Here is a 21,597-nt window from a genome sequence, read left to right on the forward strand (position 1 = left end):
GGTCTATGTGTTGGCTGGGGTGGGATAGGGGATATAGAATTTATGCCACCAAGTAAATGCAAATAGTTTGAAAGGGAGGGTGAAGTAACAATTGGGGGTATAGGCACCTCAGCTGACAAATATTGATAAATCACCATGATAGCCGCTAGATGACGCTGTAATGGATAGAGCGCTGGTCCTGAAGTCAAGACTCATCTTCCTGAGTTCAAATCTGGCCTCAGACACTTATTAGCTGTATGACCCTGGGCAAGTCACTTAACCCTCTTTGCTTCAGTTCCTTGTCTGTAAAATGAGCTAGAGAAGTTAAAGGCAAACCACTCTAATACCCACCAAGGAAACCCCAAATAATGATAAATGCTTTTTCTTTCCTGTGTTTATTCACCATGGAGTCAACATATATCATGTCTAGCACATGCATTTAATGGTATTTGAAATGATAACACAGGATTTACCCATATTTGTTAATGTTTGGTAGAGATCTGACCTCAGTTACTGATTTATGCTTTAGACTTGGAGTTATAAAGAAGATGGTGGGATTCAGAGCAAGTCAGTGTCTCCTTTAAGAGATAGGCTGAAAAAGATAGTATATCCATGGCATCCGCTCAGAAAATAAAATGCCAATAAAAAGATAATTGCAAAGTGCCTGAATTCATTGTCAAGATATTCATAGAGGTGACAGAGTCAGATAAGGAACTTCAGTGAGCATGAAACACACAAATTATCACACCACCAGAAGGCAGCTCCTCCATAACATACAGTAAAGAGATTGGGCCTCCATAAATTGGTCAGAGCCCTACATACCTCGAACTATCTACTATTCATTGGGGTGTCATTCAAGCTTCCTGATTCATACAGTGCTAATGGATAGCCAAGTAAACAGGCTCAGAGAAAGGGAACTCACGTGCATATTGCAGAAAGATTTAGAGGTAAATAATAACTTAAAAAATGTTATTACTGAAAAAGGTGAGCTTATATATTATTGTGCCCAAGAAGCACAAAGAACCCAACCCAATGTATTTCTGGCACATACGAATGTGAATTCAGATGATAAGGAAGAATTAAGTTCCTTTTTTTTTTTTTTTGCGGGGCAATGGGGGGTTAAGTGACTTGCCCAGGGTCACACAGTTAGTAAGTGTCAAGTGTCTGAGGCTGGATTTGAACTCAGGTACTCCTGAATCCAGGGCCGGTGCTTTATCCACTGCACCACCTAGCCGTCCCAATTAAGTTCCATTTTAACCTAATACAACAGTCATCAGGAGAAAACAAGGTACATCTATAGGGGACTGGAAAAGCCTGCACAGGCCTTTGATGAGCTCAGTTATAATTACATGATAATAATAGTTAACCACAATCTAGAAATTAGAAACTCAGTGTCAGAACTATTAAGCCAGGGGTTAGACCTACATACTATATGCCAGGTAAAACCAGAAAGGTGATTACTCACATAGTCAAATACAGTGATACAATGGCAAATATGTAATAATGTACAATTGCATTTTGCCCTGTAATTAATACCATTCATTGTTGTTATTGAAATATGTATTTTTAACTATCTATAAAATGTTGACACAAATGCTTTTCTGTAGTTTTTTTCTACACAGACTATGTATTTTAGAAATGTATATTAATGCTTTATCTTTCGCATATGCAAAATTTTGTGTTATATTGTTTGTGTGTGTATGTGTGTGTGTGTGTGTGTGTGTGTGAGAGAGAGAGAGAGAGAGAGAGAGAGGCAGTTGGGGTTAAGTGACTTGCCCAGGGTCACACAGCTAGTGTCAAGTGACTGAGGCCGGATTTGAACTCAGGTCTTCCTGACTCCAGGGCTGGTGCTCTATCCACTACGCCACCTAGCTGCCCTGTTTATATATAATTGTACATATACATGTCATATAAAGAATGTTTACTTTTTCCTATATAATGTTAGATGTTGATTTTCTTGAATGAAAAATGATTTTGCTTTGATTTACTGTATCTGCATTGATTATTTGACCTTTTTTTAAAGTTAGATGATGTTTGTATATTACTCTTCTAGCCCAAGTTTTTAAATTGCTGAGGGTTACTCAGTGGGTAAGGGAGGGGGTGGAGGGAGTGGGAGACCCTGGAGTTGAAAATAAGGTAATTGAATGGTTATAGAAAGAAAATAAATTTTAAAACTGAGAAAAAATAATTTGCAGAGGGCTGCAAATGTTCAGGGGAGGAACTTCCCCTTTCAAATATGAAGTTTAGTTGCTCAAAGAGTTAGGAAAAGAACCCTTGTGTAAAGAATGTTGACAAAAGTCACCTTATAGAGAGTCTTTCAAAATATTGAGGAGAGACACTGAGTGGATAGACAACTTCCTCTCAGATGAATATGCTGATAGGACCTGTTTGAAGGCAGAGAAATGCCAGAGGTAATGAAGGTTGTCAAACATTGGGGTCCATCAGCTCATTTGCATGGGGCTGTTTGGGGGTTTTAAACGTTATAACTGACACAATTATGAACTGACTGCCAGGGGATGTGGGGAAGATTATATAAGGATGGTTGGGTTCCTATCTAACAGAAAGTCAATCAGTCAACAAGCATTAATTGGGCATTTACTAATGTTCCTGACAGCATGCCAAATTCTGGGGATACTAACAAAAATTAAAACATATAATCCTTCCGGAAGGAACTCCCATTCTAATAGAGGAGTCGACATGCAAAGTGGCCTGCCAAGGTCACTGAGCTATTAAAGAGGGAAGGGAAGAAGTTTCTGTGCTCAGCACTTCATAATTATCTCATTTGATCCTCACAGCAGCCCAAGGAGGTAGGTGTGGTTATCATCCCCATGTTACAGTTGAGGAAACTGAAACAAACAGGGTTAAGTGACTTGCCCAAGGTCACTTGGCTAGGAGGTATCTAAAGGCTAGATTTGAACTCATGTCTTCCTGAGTCCAGGCCCAGCATTCTATCTACTGTACCACCTTTGTAACACAACATAGAACATAGTTAAATGTACATAATAGTAAAATAGTACTTTTAAAAACCTAACTCCAAGCTCCATTTCCACCCCTTCCTCTTGCTTGCTTCTTTTTTTTTTTTTTTTTGCAGGGCAATGGTGGTTAAGTGACTTGCCCAGGGTCACACAGCTAGTAAGTGTCAAGTGTCTGAGGCTGGATTTGAACTCAGGTCCTCCTGACTCCAGGGCCAGTGCTTTATCCACTTCACCACCTTGATGCCCCTTCTTGCTTGCTTCTTGAATCCAACAGTATCCCATCCCACTGAGGCCCTGACCAAAGACCTTCTCCTTTCATCTCTTGTCCCCCAAGCCTTTCTGCAACATTAGCTGAACGCCCTGGCACTGTGATTAGGTTCCGAAGCTTTCACCTCCTCTGCTTGCTGTGAGGTGGACTCCCTTGGGTCGCCCAGGACAAGACCTGATTATGTGCTAGGAGGCTAAACTTTAAGGGAGGACATTGACCAATCTCATTTTGTGCCAGCCTTATAGAACTTCTCTCCAGCCACTGAAACTCTGCTTGGACCCACTGATCAGCAGTTAGCACTCTCTATAATCTTGTTATACTCATCTCATCCTGATGTTCCTGAACCCACAGTTGCCAGTGTAGAAACCCTATTTCCCATTCTTGGCTTGATGGTTTCTCACATCTATCCTTCTCAGCCCTCTTGCCAATGTCCCAATCTAGATGTGCCCCCGGAAGGCTTGTTCCATAATTAACAAACTTACTTTCAGCTTAAACCTTTTCTTCTTATTCTTCCCATCTTCCCTCCTCACCCTTTCCAATACTGGCTACCCTGACTAGGTCATAATGGTGGTGGGGGTGGGAGGTTGGAATACTTCCGTGGAGACAGAAATTAATAAAGGTAGTCTGTTGTTGTTTAGTTGTGTCCAATCCCTCTTGAGCCCCATTCATTTGGCTGAACTGAGGCAGCCATTTTGACCCACTTTAATGGATCAGTGGTATCTGTTAATAAACTGTTAAAGTGAAGTCTGCTTTGAGGCAGCTGGTGGCTCAGTGGACCTGGAGCCAGGAAGAACTGAGTTCAAATCCAGCCTCAGATACATCCTAGCTGTGTGACCTTGGGCAAGTTACTTAACCTCTGATTTCCTGACAAAATATACCCACTGGATCCAATGGATGAGGAAATGGCAATATCTTTGCCAAGAAAAACTGAAGGACAGTATTGTACTATGGTCCCAAGTCGCTAGGAGTCAGACATGACTGAACAACAGCAACAACAATCTAATCGATTCCCAGAACTTGGTCCTGTACTCCATCTCAGCTCCATAGAGATGGTCATGCCCTTGAAATTTCCTTTATCTGAAGATCTTTTGCCATTCCATCTTTCCTTCTACGTTTCATCCCCTAATCCTTTTAACCCTCACCTCAACCTCCAATCCTTCCCTTCCTAAATTCTTTTCCACACTATCATCCCTGCAAAGCCTGTTCTCCCTCTCCTCCCCTCCCCTCCCTAGTGAATCAATTTAACTCTATGCAACCTGCTGCCCTAGTTCCTTTGACTCCTGGTCCCATCACCTTTTTTAAGCCTTGCTAAGCTTCCAACCCTTGATTACTCCCACCATCTGTCTCTTCCACCACTCCTACTTTCATGTAGCTAATCAAGGTTGGAGGAAATCATGTAACTTTATGGACTATGCAGATTGCAAATTCCTTCTTTTCTGTTCCTCACAAAGGGAACGCTATCATCCATGTCAACGCCTCAACACTTCCTCCTTACCAAAGCCATCATATCTGTTTTATGATTTTTCCAGATCTCCTAAATGCCAGTGCCTTCCTAGCCTATGTTATCATCTTCTCTATCATCATCTTGTTCTCCTTCATCTTCATCATCTTGTTCTTTTCCTTCTTCATCATCATCACCATTACCACTACCACCACCACCTAGTAGCTAGGACTTATATTGATCCTACTATGTTCTGGGCACTGTGCTAAGAGCTTTATCCCCACAATCTTGGGGCTATTGTTATGTTCATTTTACAGTTGAGGAAACTGAGGCAAACGGAGGTTAAAGTGACTTGCCCAAGGTCACACAGCTAGTAAATATTTGAGGTCAAATTTGAATTCGGGTCTTCCTGACCCTATGTCCAGCTCTCTGCCAACTGCACGTCCCCTTGCTGAGGGTAGGCATCTAAACACCAAGCATTTGGGAGGTGATTAACAATGCTTGTGGATGGATAGAGGTTGAGTCGAGTTTCGGGGGTCCGTGCCTCCAACAATGCAGACCCCCCACACACACCTGCTGTGCTGCTCGCCCCTCCAGTCACTCTTTCTTCCATGGACTGCGGCAGCGGAGGATTCACCCCGGGGGTAGGGGAGCCCCGATTCTCTACTTATTCAGGCTGCCCCCTTCTTACAAGTAGACTTTCGGGGAGACTCTTTCCCCCCTAAACATAAGAACACCAAGGATCCAGGACTGGAATCCGCTGTCTCAAACCCACCCACCCCAAGGGATCAATTGGGGGAGCTCCAAGGGGGTCTCCAAGGAGGCCTACCAGGTCACGACTATTTTTATCATAATACCAAGATGTTTTAAGGCCTAATATGATAAATAGGGATAAAATCCACATTTTAAAAAACTTTTAGGGAGAATCATGATTTTTTTCAGGGTGTAAAGGGATCCTGAGAATAAAAGTTGCGCGCCCTGCCTCATTATTTTACAGAGGAGGAAACTGAGGCCCGGAGGAAGAGGCTCTGCTGAGAGGCCACAGATGAGGGGCAGAGAGAGTCAGGATTCGAATCCAGGTCCTCTCTCACGGCGTCAGCGGCCTCATCCGGCCCTAGTCGCTGGTGGGGCCAGAGCAGTCGGTTGAGGGGGCGGCTCGGGGAGGACAGTAGAGGCGAGCCCGCGAAGGCACGAGCGCCACGCCCGCCCAAGGGGCGTGGCACTTAAAAAGTCCCGCCTCCTAGGAGAAGACGCGCCTCTGATTGGCTGCCGCTCTCTGGCCCGCCCCTGGCCTCGCCTCCTTCGCCCGGTCCCGTTGCTCCAGGTTACAGTGGCGTCGAGAGGCGGGCCATGAGGAGGATGGGCAGGCGGTTGAGTGCCCCGCCCCCGCCTCGCGCCTGCAAACGGTCGCCGAGGCGGCTTGAGAACGGGGTCTGGGGTCTTGCGCGGGGGCGCGCGCACACGGGTCGGGGTGTGGGAGGGACAGGGAGGGGGGGAAGCTGTAACCACCCGTCCTCGTTACCAACGAGGAGCCTCCATCGCCGGGGTCGGGGGAAAGAGAACGGGGAACATCCCCACCCCCGCCGCTCAACCGCTCCAGGTGCGGCCACCGCGCCCTCCTGAGTGCCCCCGGTGATGCTGCAGGTCTCCTGGGATGGGGTGGATTTTTTCAGGTAAAGCGGAGGCGGCGCCGGGACCGAGCTGCGGAGGGCGGGGTGGGGGTGTATGCGAGAGGGCGGCCGCGGAGGCGGGGCGGGGGGAGGGCCTCTGCCGGGCCGGGCCCGCCCCGCCCCCTGTGGGCCGGCGGCCTGAGGCCGGCTTGTGGTAGACGCCAGGGGGCGCTCTGCGGCGCACGCCGACGGGGAGAGAGGCGGAGGGGGGGAGGTCCATTCCCTGCGCCCCTCCCCCCGCGGAATCCGGAGTCTCGTCTGCGCCTGCGTTGCGGCGGGGCCGGGGCCTGAGCGACCCCCGCCTCCCATGGGGCGGAAGCGGCCTAAGGGTAATGTCTCCTCCCGAGTCTACGTTCCCCAGGCTATTAACCCGCCAGGTTTTGGTAAATGTGCCACATTAGACAACCATCAGCATTTCCGTCCGCCCCGCGCCCCCGGCCCCCCTCAGCCCCCTCGCCATGGCGGTAATAGTCAAACAAAAGTGACCCGGCCCCAGCTGCTTGAAGAGATCGAACAGATCGCAGAGGTTCGTTGGTTTCGATCGGGAAGGTCATTCGGTCGAACCCCGTCACTCCACAAACAGACTCGGGCCAGAGAGATGACGCAACTTCCCCAAAGTCTCCCACTTAGTAAGTGGGACAGCCGGCCTGGTCACGCACCCTCTCTGGGCCGAGTCTGGGCCCGGACCATCTCTAAGGGCCTTCCAGCTCTTCATCTGGCGATTCGGAGGCCTGGGACGACGCCTCCCCCCCGCACTCGTTACCCGGCTTTATACACTGCGGGTGGACCGTAGTAAGCACAGACTTCCAGCTTCTGAGAAACGGCCACCTGGATCTCATAGTTGCCTCTGACTTGTACCCGCGGTACCTTGGACAAGTCACTTAAACTGAAGCAGTTGTTTTTTTTAAATAATTGTAAATGAGGGCCAACTCGTTGATCTTAATTGGTAGAGTTACATTTCCTCATCTGGAGTCAAATCCCAGGTCCCAACCCCATTAGAGAGATAAGGTTAAAAAAGTCCATTTAAAAGTCCTGTCTTGAGGCTTGGATGGATTTCATGATTTGGACGCCCTTTCCACCGTGCATTCACACTTGCCTGATTCTGGGTGTCTTTTGCCTCGGACCGATGACATCACCAACGGTGATTAGCTTGACTTGCAAGTTGATTGGATTTGAGTGAGACACAGCTGTGCAGTCATCAGCCCCACTCTCCTCCGGGCATCAGAGCCCCGCAGGAATTAGGTACGTGAAGGCAAAAAGAAGCCCTCAAGGATTCTACATTCGGGGAGGGAGAATACACAATATGTACGTTTGTCTCCGAAGTCTTTTGGGAAGTCAGTTAAATATAATGCAAGAGAAAGGAATAACAATTAACAAGTATAATGTAATGCTAGGAAAATTGAAGACCGAAAGGGCACTTACAATAGCCTCTCCTGCTGAGTTCAGAGAAGACTTCCCACTTCCCAGAGGGGTCACCGCAGTTCAACCCTGAAAGAAGAAATAGTTTCTGAGAAGTGGCAGTGAGGGCAGACATTCAAGGTATGGGAGCTGGCTTGTAGAAATGTACTAGGTCACCCTAGAAACTTGCAGTCTAGATTCCATTCCTTCCAAGTAATGGCTGTCTGTAGCCTTTTTTTTTTAACAGCAGCCTTTGTTCTAGGGGCCTTGGAAGTGCTGACAGAATTTTTTGATCAGATCAGTTGGTAAATGAAGAGAGATCAACTAGCTAGTTAGGAGAGAATTGGTTTTGTACTTGAAGGCTTTTTTTGTTTCACGTCCAAATCTCTTGTATTTACATCTTGCTCTCAGACTCTTGTAAATGTTTAGTAGATCTGGTGTATACTAGGTGCTGCAGGAAATGACCCAGTCCAGACAGATGACACCATGGGTGATGTCTCGACTTGAGTGAATTGGATTTAAATGAGGCAGAGTTGCCCAAAGTCATCAGCCTCTCTCTTCCAGTCATCAAAGTCAAGATAAAATTCAGGACCCTGTCAATGGCCTGGGATGCAGTAGACTTCTGGGCCGTTTTTTATGTTTGACCAAGCTCCAAGTGCTTCCCGTACTTGCTTCATTCTCTTTCATGGCCATTGGAATACATTGTTCTCATTGGCCCATTCCACGTGGTGAAGTCTCCACGTGTTTAGGGCAGACTTCCCCTGACTCAGCGATGGGTTTGAGGCCTGGTTTAGCCCATCTGCCAAGATGGGTTTACTGGGGTGTAGCTACTGTGCATGCTACAGCTTCTTGTAGCCACAGGGGGCAGGTGGACACCAAAGGTGGATGAGCAGCTGTGGAAAGGGCTCAGCAAGCCCTCCCATGGGGGTGCTAGTCCTTCCTGTACACCCCATACACTTCAAACATACAAGGGCCAGCTAGGTGGTGAAGCAGAGTGCCAGGCCTGAAGTCAGAAAGCTCTGTCGTCATGGTTCAAATCTGGCCTCACACACTTAATAGCTATGTGACCCTGGGCAAGTCACTTAACCATGTTGGCCTCAGTTTCTCCATCTGTAAAAGGAGCTAGAAAAGGAAATGGCAAACCACTCCAGTATCTTTGCCAAGAAAACCCAGATGGAGTTATGAAGAATTAATTGGGCATGACTGAACAACAAAAAAGTCATAGGTCCCCTTCTCAGTCCTCCCTGGATCTATGACCAGGAACTGGGTCGTGAGTGACAGAGCTGCCAGTTGGTCCCCCCACCCTTTTTGGCGGGGGGGGGGGGGGGGGAGCAATGAGGGTTAAGTGACTTGCCCAGGGTCACACAGTGGTTCCCTTTCTTGTATCCTGCCCTAGTACTGGGACTTCCCAGGACTTCTATCTGCCCTGATTCTCTTTCAGTCTCTGGGTGCTGGAAAGTTTTCTTTGGTGAACTTCTGGCCAACCCCATCTGCAGTCTTGGCACAAGCATGTTCTGACTTGGGCTTTCCCGCTCACAATGACTCACTGTTGACCATGTACACATTGTGCAAAGCCATTAATGGATTATTTGCTAACATCTGTGTATTTTCCGATTTCTGGAGGTCAGGTCCAGAGCTATGAAAAGGCCATAATCCCTGAGGTAGAAAGGACCTCTTAGATCATTCACTCTTGCTTGAACAGCAATCTCTGTGTGAATGGTGATCCACCTTTTTGAAGACCTCTAGTGAGAGAGGACACTACTTCCTGAGACAGCCTGTTTTGCTTTTGGACAGTGTTTCCTGACATCAAAACTAAATCTGCCTGCCTGCAGCTTCTACCCATGAATCCCACTTTTGCCCTCTGGATACAAATAGAAAAACAAAATCACCTCCCTCTTCCACTTTCTAGCTATTCAAATATTTCAAGACAATGACTATGTCCCACCTGGGGTTTCTCTTTGCTAGACATTTGCTTTCTTCACCTTCTTCTCAGGGCATGATCTTGGGGTTCTTGCCTTCCTCTGAACATTCTCCAAGATCTTAGCATCCATAAAGTTTCCAACCCTGAGCAGAGTTTTCTAGAGGTCGTTTGACCAGGGTAGGGGGATTAATCCCCTGTAATCCTGATTAAATGAGATTTGTAGTCCTCTGCCTTGCACTTGTGAAGTTGAGTTGTTGTTTTTTTTTTAATACATTTATCCCCTGGGGCGGCTAGATAGCACAGTGGATAAAGCACTGGCCCTGGATTCAGGAGTACCTGAGTTCAAATCTGGCCTCAGACACTTGACACTTACTAGCTGTGTGACCCTGGGCAAGTCACTTAACCCCCATTGCCCCACCAAAAAAAAAAATACATTTATCCCCATGATCATTATGACCATAATAATTTCTTTTTTTTTTCCTTTTTCTTTTTTTCGGGGCAGTGTGGGTTAAGTGACTTGCCCAGGGTCACATAGCTAGTAAGTGAATAATTTCTATTTGAATAGTGTTTACGAGATTGCCAAGGGTTTTACATAGATTATTTTATTGGATCCTCATAACAACTCTATAGAGTAAACACTATGTCTACTTTACCCCCATTTTACAGATGAAGAAAGAGGATGAGGGGCTCAGTGTCTTACTTGCTCAGGGTCTTATAGCTGGTGACTGAGATGAGATTTAAATCTGATAAACTTCCTGCCTGGGAGCTCTGTGCTCCACCCATTGAGCCACCCAGCTAATAATACATGAAGCCTAGTGTTGGATATGGCAAAATCTTTTGAATCCTGACTCTGTGGTCCAGTATTTAATCTAATTTATCCTTCCTATCTTGATATTGTTTACATATTTGGTAAGCATGCCATCTATTCTTTTGTCTAAGACTATATTAGAAATAAGAAAGCTAGGGGGCAGCTAGGTGAAGCAGTGGATAAAACACTAGCCCTGGATTCAGGAGAACCTGAGTTCAAATCTGGCCTCAGACACTTGACACTTACTAGCTGTGTGACCCTGGGCAAGTCACTTAACCTTCATTGCCCCACAAAAACCAAACAAAACAAAAACCAAACAAACAAAAAAAGAAATAAGAAAGCTAAGAGTACTGGGCCTGGAGAGGAAGACCTGAGTTCAAATGTGGCCTCAGATATTTGTAAGTTATGTGACTCTGGGCAAGTCACTTAACCTCTGCCTTAATCCACTAGAAAAGGAAATGGTAAACCATTCTAATAGTATTGCCAAGAAAATTCCATGGGTAGTATGGTCCACGGGGTCAGGAGTTGGATACAACTGAAGAACAGCAGTATTAGAAATATTCACTAGCCTAGGTCCAAGTCCAAATTCCTGAAGCACTCCACTGATGACCTTTTACCTTGTCTTTGAACCAAATTTACCTTGTCATTGAACCATCATACCCTTTACATCTGGCTATTACTGCATGGGCCTAACTGGGTTATCAGGTGACCCAGTAGTCACATAACATTTTTTGATACATGTATTCCTATCACTTAAGAAAATTTTGAGCAGCAACCCCTACTATATATTGATTTATTTACAAATTATATTGCTGTCCTAACATATACATTATAGAATATACACAAAAAGAATTGAAAATGATATGATAAAGATGAAACATTTAAAACAGTTTTATTTATGAAAGATATAAAACCCCTTGTTACTCTCACTGAAATATAAATATTAATATTTTTTTAGTCAGCAATGTAATTGAATGTGCTTAATTATTTTTGAAAGTCGGTTTACTAATCTTGTGATGCAGCCAGTTCACAGGTCTAGTTCTAAGTTTGATTTATTTCAATTCTTGGTTTTAATGGCTGCCATAGCAGAAAATGAAAAATTTGAGATGTAGCTCATTGGAAGAAGTATCATCAGAGGTACTTACTAAATCATGATGACAATTTTCCAATCCCATCTACTAATTGTGCAAATGTTTTTGTTCACATTTGGCCAGTACATTTCCATCTTCCCAGACATTACTAAGTTGTTTTTGCAAGTTACTCAGACTTTGTGTTACATTTTTATATTTTTAACAAATGGATTCTTAGTCCACTGAAACTCACTTGGATGATTTTTAAATAGCAAATTCTGTTTCCAAGTTGTTCTGCCAATTTCATACTCATAAATTCCAGGCTTACCTTCTACACTGGCCTCCTGGACTTCTGATTGGTGATTTGTCATCATAAGCAAAGGGCAGCACTAGACCTGGAGTGGAGGACCTGAGTTCAAATGTGGCCTCAGACACTTATTATCTAGGTGACCCATGGCAAGTCGATTCACCCTGTTGGCCTCAGTTTCCCCATCTGTAAAAGGAGCTGGAGAAAGACATGGCAGAAATGGGGTCATGAACATTCTGACATGACTAACAGGTGTATCACCACCACCACCACCACCAATCATCATCAATCATCATCAATCATCATCAATCATCATCAATCATCATCAATCATCACTACTAATCCCTCCCTAGCCATCCTTATGCTAATGCCTTACTTCAGCCTCCACCTCCAGCCAGGTACTCCTGCTGTGGGTCTCTAGCTTCTGATTAGTGATCATTCATCACAACTCTCCAAACCCAGACTCTCCACACTGCTGCTGCTCTCTGGCCATCTTTATGCCTCTCTGCTGTGCTCCATCTTTAACACATCAATGCCTCCTAACTTAGGCCCTCATGGGTGGTTCCCCTTCTACTCCTTCTACTCTTGGGCCTGGGAATGGACCACACTGCCATTCTTGGAAAATATATATATCAGTCAATTACCTTGTGTCACCATCCCTGTGGCTTTCCTACCCACCACTCACCTGTTTGTAATGTCTTTCCTCATTAGAATGTAAGCTCCTTGAGGGTAGGGTCTGCCTTGTTTTTTGTATTTGTGTATCTAGCACGGTGCATGATACTTAGTGCTTAATAAATGCTTTAAATTCATATTAAGTATTTAGATATCAGAGTTTTTATAGGAGCACACCTTTTGACAACAAAAAATACCTAGCTTTAAAGAACTCATTATGATGGCTTTTTTGTATGCAGCTAATATCTCAAGGCATAGCATATGCTTGAGTGAGGTTTGTTGATAGTGACAATGATTATACATTTATATTTAAAGGTTTCCTTGCCCATTTTGATCAACTCTGACTAGCCTGTCATTTTTACTTTGTAATTTGGCTGATGAGCTAATATTAGGAATAGAATTGTTGGCTTTGCCCTTTTTTGTTGTTTACTTGTGTTAATATTACTAATAGCTTTAACTCAAAGCTTTTTTGCAGGAGTCTTTTTTTTAATAAACATTTTTATTTAAAGTTTTGATTTCCAAATTCTGTTCCACCTTTCCTCCTTCACCTCCCCTCTCCCCAGGCAGTAAACAATCAGATAAAGGTTATACATGCAGAACATTAACCTATTAGTCATTTTGTATAAGAAGACTCCAATAAAAGAAAAAAAAAGTGAAAAAACGGCGTGCTTCAGTTTGTGTTCAATTGATATCAGTTCTTTCTTTGGAGGTGGATAGTATGCTTCATCATTAGTCCTTTGGGATTGTCTTGGAATCATTGAATTGCTGAGAATAAGTCATTCACAGTTCTTCCTTGAACAATATTGCTGTCACTGGGCACAGCATTCTCCTGGTTCTGCTCACTTGACTATACATCAGTTCATGTAAGTCTTTCCAAGCCTTTCTGAAATCATCCTGCTTGTCATTTCTTATAGCACAATAATATTCCATTACAATCATATACAACAGCTTGTTTAGCCTTACCCAAATTGATGGGCATTATTTTGATTTCTAATACTTAGCTACCACAAAGAGCTTGCAGGAGTCTTCAAAGGAAGATTAATTAGAAGTAGATAATATCTGTAAATCCACTTAATTGAGTATATATACACTACAATATATCACAATATACTGAAAGCAAATCCACTAGTCAGTTACTCCTCAGTGTGGAATTCCAACTCTTCCCTCAGTATATCTTGGGTACCATGCCTGTCTGATATATGGATATGTTAAATATTAGTAAAGCTTTATCTTAAAATTTCTTTTAGATAATAAATATAAAAGTTCTAATGTTTTTATTTTGTACCCTAATGTATCTTCTTACATACATTTTGGTGACCACAGGTCTGGCACATACCTGTCCATGTTTTCCACTAGAATGGCATAAGAGACTTTGTTAAAATCTAGCCAAACTATACCTATAATATTATATTTCCCTGATTTAATAGTCTACTAACCTTGTCAAACATGGAAATTAAGTTAGTTGGGCATGTGATCACTCCTCTTTTGTCTAGATATTAATTTTCCATCCATCTTTTAATAGTACATCCTAGGATCTCACTGGTCAATAATTTGCAGACTTGTTCTTTTCTCTTTTTTGGTAACTGATATGCCATTTGAATTCTTATTTTTTTTGTGGGGCAATGGGGGTTAAGTGACTTGCCCAGGGTCACACAGCTAGTAAGTGTCAAGGGTCTGAGGCCGGATTTGAACTCAGGTACTCCTGAATCCAGGGCCAGTGCTTTATCCACTGTGTCACCTAGCCACCCCATGTGCCATTTGAATTCTAATTATATGGCACCTCTTCTGTTTTCCAATATTTTCTCCTAATAACTGATAGTGACTGAGTAACCATACCTATCATTTCCTTCTCTACCCTGCGATATAGTTTGTCTGGGTTTGGTTACTTGCTATCCCCCTACTTATGTTAGGTTTTGATTCCCTCTTGGCCATTTTTTCCTCTCCACCTCAAAGATCCTTCTCTTAAGCAGAGAAAACAAGAAAAGGTAAAAATGAAACATGTGTACTAGATAAAGATGAATCTGAGGAACAGGAATGTCCTTGGTTCTTTCATATAAATGAGGAGTTCTGGAATACCAGTCACTCTTGCATTTGAAAAAAGGTATGTTGATGCATAGAGGGCTCACCACCCAACTTAGATAAGCTAAATGCTAATAGAAACAAGAATAGGTAATAAAGTTATAAAAAAGTAGTACAGAGATGTCCTAAGTACTGTGGTGAGGTCTCTAGTCTTGGATCTGCATCTCACTTTATTGCTCTGTGACCTTGAGTAAGTCCCTTAATCACTCATTGATTTCTGCTGCTTTATCTATGGCATGGAAATGATAATACTTGGCCAGGGTTGTTGTGGACTTGAAATGAGAAAATAAATATATTTTGAAAATTCTTTGAAAATCTTGAAGCAAATAAATGTAAGAATTCTTGTCCTTATTGGAATGAAGTTTTTTTCAGTATTGATTGGACCCATTTCCAAAATAATACTTATGACAGAATGAAGAAATGTTGATAAAATATTTAAAAGATTTCTTTTATTTTCACAGGTGTTACTAGAATAAGTGAAAATAATCTCCAAGAATTAAGGTATTATTACTGTGCTATAAGGGTCTTTCACTTTAAATATATTTGTACTCTGGAATTTTGAAGTTATATAATTGTAAGAATTTTTTTACCAAATATGAAGTCATTCTGTAGAATTTGTCATTTTAAGGATAAAGTATAGTATCTAGCATCATTTGCTTCTGAAATGTTCCAGCTCCAGTTCTTTTTTTTCCTTTTTTTTTTTTTGTGAGGCAATTGGGGTTAAGTGACTTGTCCAGGGTCACACAGCTAGTAAGTGTCAAGTGTCTGACTTTGAACTCAGATTCTCCTGACTCCAGGGCTCGTGCTTTATCCACTGTGCCACCTAGCTGTCCCTCCAGCTCCAGTTCTACTCAGCTTTCCTACATCTGGGTTTTCATCGATGTGGGTGATCACTTTAAATCACCCAGGTCCCAGCCCTTCCTTGCTCACCCATGCTGTGTGAATTTCAGCTGAAGCTTGGTGAAGATTGACCATGTGAGGCCCACTCAGTGCTCTAGATATTGTTTAGAAACCAGCAGCACACAAAGGTTGTCTGTGGGTAAAACCTTTTTAAGCACCCCTTTATGCCAAGCACCCCAGGAGGTGCTAGAATTGCAAAGAATGAAACAATGCCAGCCCTCCAAGAGCTCACATTCTCACAAAGGAGACAGTATGTGCCCAGGAAAGTTACTGATGAATGTAAGGCAGTTTGAGGGAATGGGCCAGGTCTTAAGTAGGAAGTGATATCTGAGTTTCATTCTGGAGGAAACTGGGGATATTAAGAGGCAGAGGAGAAGAGGGAGAGCACTCCAGCCGTGTGTGAGGAAGAGCAAGGAGGCCAATTGGACTGGCCCAAAGAGGTTGTGAAGGGGAGGAAGTTTGGAACCATTAGATGCAAAGCAAAGGAACTTTTGATCTTATCAGAGAACCGCTGAATCCTGGGGGGAGCCAATGGGGTTATTTGAGCAAAGGAGAGTCATAGATGGATTCGTAGGCAGCTATGGAGGATGGATGGGCTAGGAGAGAATCCTGAGGCAAGGAGGCAAATTAGTCCAGGTGAGGTAAATTCTCATCACATGACTAGCCTATCATATTTTCTAGATAAACATTTCTCCAATGACATCTTTTAAATTACTTACATGTAATTCCTCATTTTATGTGATATATATATATATATATATATATATATGTATATATATATATATATAAAATTTTTTTTTTTTTTTTGGTGAGGCAAGTGGGGTTAAGTGACTTGCCCAGTGTCACACAGCTAGTAAGTGTTAAGTGTCTGAGGCCAGATTTGAACTCAGGTCCTCCTGACTCCAGGGCCAGTGCTCTATCCACTGCGCCACCTAGCTGCCCCTAATTCCTCATTTTAAACATGTGGCAGCTTTCTCATGCTCAACCTAACATGCATTTCTCCACTGCTCTTTGGGTATTTCTCAATGTTAATTGTTTAGAGAAAGCTAGATTCTGTGACTTTTAACTATAGACAATCTCTGGAAGAATATGGTATGAAAAGATATTTTGTTGTTTCAGAGAAATGCTTGTTTCAGGTCATTAAAGATACTGGCCATTTTCCCAAAGGAAATTTTCTCCCATTCATTTCTGGCTTTAGTTCTTTATTTGTAGGATCTATTCCAGTGCATTGATTATGAATATTATTTAAGAGGCTTTTCAATGTTCCAGGGCTTGATGCAATTAGCACTGTATTGTATATAAATAGAAATATTTGGAGGAATTGATCATCTCTTGGATTTGGACTTTGCTCTGAACTCCTTCATAGTAACTACAAGAGTCGTGTGCGTGTGTGTGTGATCTTTTTTTGTTGTTGTTTTTGGTTTTTTTTCAAGGCTCAGATTGGTTTTAATATACATTGCACTTTAAGTTTAAGACCCAATAGTTGCAAATTAGGTCTAATGTGGTCTATGCCATTAACTGAATACATTGTGCTCACCAATATAATTGATATTTAGAAACACCAAATGTTTAATGCAGTGACATATGCACTCTTCTTTTTACAAGGCAATCACAGATTGCAAATCCTATAGGGCTGTGAAAAAGTTGCAATCTCTGTTCTATAGTAACAGAGAAATACAGAAATTATTTCGGCTCATTTAGAAGGAAGCGAATGGCAGAGATCTACAGTTACTTGCTGTTAGATGTCTATAGATATCAGAGAATTTAATAAACAGAGGTGAAAATGTCAGCAACGTACCCCACTGTAGAACTGACTTTTCAATGCCATTTGCTTCCAATAAGATTGTCTACACAAAACTTCACTGTTAGGATGAAAAGTATAGTCAATATACTGCTGATATTCATGAGTGTGTGGGTGTATATGTGTGCTATTGCAGCATTAAGATGAGGGCACGATTCCTGAAGTATTAACTTAATGCTACAACCTGACATGGATCACCTCTCTTTATTTTTTTTTTTGAGACACAACCCTATTTTTAATCTTCCGGATAAATATTATTCCTATTATGCCATACCTCACCTTTGTCAAGCGCCATCAGTCTCTCTCTTTTGGGCACAAATACAAAAGGAAGAGTTTGCAATTTAATTTTAGTTCAAGGCTTTGAAATATGGCAACTGTTTCAATAACTTAAATGACATCTAATACTTGAAGTTCCCTAACACAAATTAGCATTAACTCCTTCCAGGGCACAGCCAGGTACAAATGTTTATGCAATAAATCGAAGTATGATTTCAAGATAAGCAGTTATTTTTCCACTTGGCTATTCTAAAAGAGATTATTATTCCACCATCTTTAAACTCACCCCCTCCCCCACCCCTCTGGTCCACCCCAGGTCATTTGTGCAGTTGGCCCAATCTAAATAGATTCTTCAGGGTAAAAAACAAATCTTCAATCACAATCCAGTATCACAGGTTTTCTTCCCAACTTTGCTTTGATATTGGCATTTGTGAGTCTGAAGACTTTAGTCACTATGTGGTTTTTCAGGAATACCCATAGCCAGTTGTCGTCCTATGTTTCCTACTGTCACACCTCCTGAGAAAAAAATAGATGGTAGCCAAGAACAGATATAAAGAAAATCAGGAGATGTATACTGATAAACACCATTATATACAAGAAACTGCGTGATCAGAGTGGCTAGAAATGCTATTGTAATTCCAAGGCCAAGGCCACTTCTTGAACGATCAAAAGTCCACCAAAGGCCCAAAGACAGAGCTGCTAAAGTCAATGATAGCTGAACATTATTGGCAAAATCCAGTTTAGCACTTGCATGGTTAATACCAACAAAAACTGCTATGTAGCACATTACACTGGCCCACTCTCTCTTAAACTTGTGAGGTTCTCCAAGGTGACTGTCAATACAGGGATAGAGCAAGCCAACAACAGCAGCTGCTGTTCCACAGCATGGAGGAACCCACCAGGCAGAGGAAAAGATTGTGGCAATAACTTCTTCTGGGAAAAGGGTGACATTCCTCTGTATCTGAAGCAAGTTGAGGACCAGGGCTAGGAAGACACCGACTGCCAAAAGCACAACACTTTGCTGCACCGAATGATGGTGCCAACTGTTACTGGGGGCTCTACTGTTGTTGCTCTTGGTGTTAGTGTTCCTGTTCTTGTCTGCAGTTTCAGTGTTGATGGCACCTTGGCCCACCAGTACCAATGAAGGACTGGAGACAGAGGGATTTAGCATGTTTCCCACTTTCTCAGTCCACCTAGCAGTGCCAGCACTCAGGTTGTTTTTATGCCTCCCTCTGGTAGTACCAGAACAACTCCAAGGATCCAAAGGTCCTAGAAGGATCTCCTGAGACCTACTCGGGCCCCTGCCATGGCTCCTTCCTCCGTGCTGACCGGGCAAGGGGGAGGGACCACCGTGGCAGCGGTGGCAGCTGTGTGATCTTGTTTTAATCAGAGTGTTATCAAAGTTATGTCTGTTGTTCCCTCAAAATATATGATTTTGACATTTACCTTATAGGAGATCCATTAAGATAACACAGGGATCTAGAATTCTCTGTGTCTGTTAATTAGTTGTGTGCCTGCACTTTAGGATGGACCATAGTGGGAAGAAACTTGAGGCAGGGAGACCAAACAGCAGACTATGACACAGTATGTCTAGGCATGAGGTGATGAGGCCATGCTGGTGGCAGTGGCACTGAAAGAAGAGGACTCGTGGGAGAAATGTTATGAAGGGAAACTCAGTCCTTGGCAACGGACTGGCTGTGGAGAGTGAGAAGGAGTGAGGAGTCAAGGACTGGGAGGATTGTTTTACCCTCAGCAGTAATAGGGGGGTCTGGAAGGAGGGAGGGTTTGGGGGTAAAAGGAATGAGTTCAGCTTTGGACTTGTTGAGTGTAAGGTGATTACAGGACATCCAGTTTGAGGTATCTGATAGGCAGAAGGAGATAGAAGACCGAGGATCATCAGAGAGTTGAGGGCCGGAGAAGTAGATTTGAGATTCATCAGCAAAGGAATGAAAATTGGGCTGATGAGGCCACCAAGTGAAATGTTATAGGGAGAAGAGGACCCAGGAGAGAGTCTTATGGGACAGCCCTCCCTGGCCCCCTTTAGTAGCTGTGATACTAAGAGCTACAGGAGACTCAGGAGTGGTCAGATTGGTAGAAGGAGAGGGGGTAGAATAACATCATGAACACCCAGGAATGAAGACAGTATCAAGGAGAAGAAGGTGATTGACAGCATCAGAGTCTGCAGAGAGTTTAAGAAGGATGTGTATTGAGAAAAGTTCATGAGATTAGGCAATTAAGAAATCTTTTAATAATAAATGAAAATTATTAAGCATTGATTGTGTATGTACTTGGGATACAGACACAAAAGAGGCCCTGCTCTCAAGGAACTTATATTCTACTGGGAAGGGGGAGAGATACACCATTTATATAGATACAAAAATACTACACACACACATACACACATGAACTGAATTGTATCAGTCTCGGCATTCTTTTTATGAAATCCAAAGACAAAAGTCACAGCCAAATTATACATGTATAAATACATGTACACATGCATAGCCACATATATATACAATGTAGTTATATATGTGTAGTCATGTGTATATACATGGACTTACATATATACATGTGTCCATGTGTGTGTATATATATATGTATGTATATATATACACACACATACATATGCATAAAGTAATTTTTGTGGGGGTAGATAGAAGGGCCTTATTTTAAGAGGGGGCAACTGAATTGACCTTTGGGTAGATAGAGGAATTCTGAGTGGAGTTTTAGGTGGGAGAGCATTTCAGGCATGGGGAGCGTAGATGTTGACTTAATTTGGAGAGTCATACTATTTTTCATGACATTTCTCTAACTTTTCATCCTGTGTCACTGATGTTGGAACATAAGTTGCAATTTATCTTCATGTTATTTTGAAAATGCCTTTCATGAGCTGTGTACTACAAGATGATTATCTCTTGAAATGAAGTTTTTGGTTGCCTTTGGACCCCTGATAAGACCAGTTTCATCAGCTCTGCTATTTGTCCTCTCTAAGGAGAATCTGTATGCCCTTTTTCAAGTTGGCTGTGACTTTTGTTTTTGGATTTCATAATAAGAACATCAATATTGATACAATTCAGTTCTCCAGTAGTACTGATCATTGATTATATCTGCCAAAGCCTGTGCTCTAGGCCTTTGAGTACCTGTGGTCACTTCCATAATATTATGAAACATCAGATAAAGAATTTTTGTTACTGGAACAAGGAAATTAATTAGCTCTTTGGAACCAAATATCTTCTAGCCCACAATTACCTAGCAATGTATTTAAAATCCTTGCCTTTCATTATAGCCTACAAATAAGAATTAAGCTGAACTCATTATCTACAAGTAACATCCCTTTTAGGCTCATTTATAACTTCCCTCACACTCACCCAGAGGGACAACTGTTGTCAGGTTTTCTAGGCTGTGCCTTTCCAAAAGCACATCTCATGAGCGCCCACTGGTGTGCTTTCCATTAACAACCATCCAATAGATGACGTTAATTCCAAAGCCTTTACTCAGATGGTATGGCCAGAATAGCAGTTACAAAACATCTCATACATTTGGGGCACACTTTTACTGTTGGCATATAAACTGACCTATTCTAAAATGCTTGATTAATTATGTTGTTCTTTAATAACCTTTCCAAACTATCACCTCTTCACCCTACCTTGTGTTAGAATGAAGAGGCAGCAGGGCCATACTGGACTCGGAGTCCCATAACCTGAATTCCAGTCAGGTCGTGATCTGACAGATGTGTTAGCTATATGACATTGTGCTAGTGACAGCCTCAGAACTTGAGTTTCTAATCTATAAAATAATCATAAGCTACCTCGCAGGGTGGTTATGATAATTTCTATTAAATATAAACTGATGTTGCCAATTTCCATTGAGTGGAATCGAATGAATAAAATTTTGCTGAATTCTTGGTGTCATAGCAAAGCAAATTTGCCTCGTGCTGAAGCTGTCCTTCTTAGACCACAAGCCCTCCCCATTTTCCTACCCTCTTTCAGATTCAGTACCATCTTTGTTTAAATTGCTTTAAGCTTTTGTTTC

The 21,597-nt window shown here is 42.6% G+C and overlaps 2 protein-coding genes across 2 annotated transcripts in view; one reads left to right on the forward strand and one right to left on the reverse strand.

The window, feature by feature from the left end:
• Positions 1-6,183: 6,183 nt before the first annotated feature.
• CCDC158 (coiled-coil domain containing 158) overlaps positions 6,184-21,597 on the forward strand; it is a 115,760-nt gene continuing 100,346 nt past the window's right edge. The window contains exon 1 of the mRNA XM_043969649.1: positions 6,184-6,336. The gene's annotated coding sequence lies outside the window, so the exon portion shown is untranslated. The remainder of the gene's footprint in view (positions 6,337-21,597) is intronic.
• LOC122732278 (insulin-induced gene 1 protein-like) lies at positions 17,899-20,992 on the reverse strand. Its single transcript, XM_043972353.1, has 2 exons — positions 20,934-20,992; positions 17,899-18,941 (listed from the first exon to the last, which is right to left on the reverse strand). The coding sequence occupies exons 1-2, from the start codon at positions 20,990-20,992 to the stop codon at positions 18,011-18,013; spliced, it is 990 nt and encodes a 329-aa protein (XP_043828288.1). The 3' UTR covers positions 17,899-18,010.

The sequence above is a fragment of the Dromiciops gliroides genome, chromosome 6 (genome assembly GCF_019393635.1).
Source record: "Dromiciops gliroides isolate mDroGli1 chromosome 6, mDroGli1.pri, whole genome shotgun sequence".
In the NCBI taxonomy this organism is placed as follows: domain Eukaryota; kingdom Metazoa; phylum Chordata; class Mammalia; order Microbiotheria; family Microbiotheriidae; genus Dromiciops; species Dromiciops gliroides.

What these genes read in the sequence shown, in the direction of transcription:
- LOC122732278 (XM_043972353.1), bottom strand. Translation starts at nt 20,992, where the DNA reads ATGAGATGTGCTTTTGGAAAGGCACAGCCTAGAAAACCTGACAACAGT. An exon ending in GACAACAGTTGTCCCTCTGG is followed by an intron (nt 18,942 to 20,933) that starts GTGAGTGTGAGG and finishes GATTAAAACAAG; the next exon opens with ATCACACAGCTGCCACCGCT.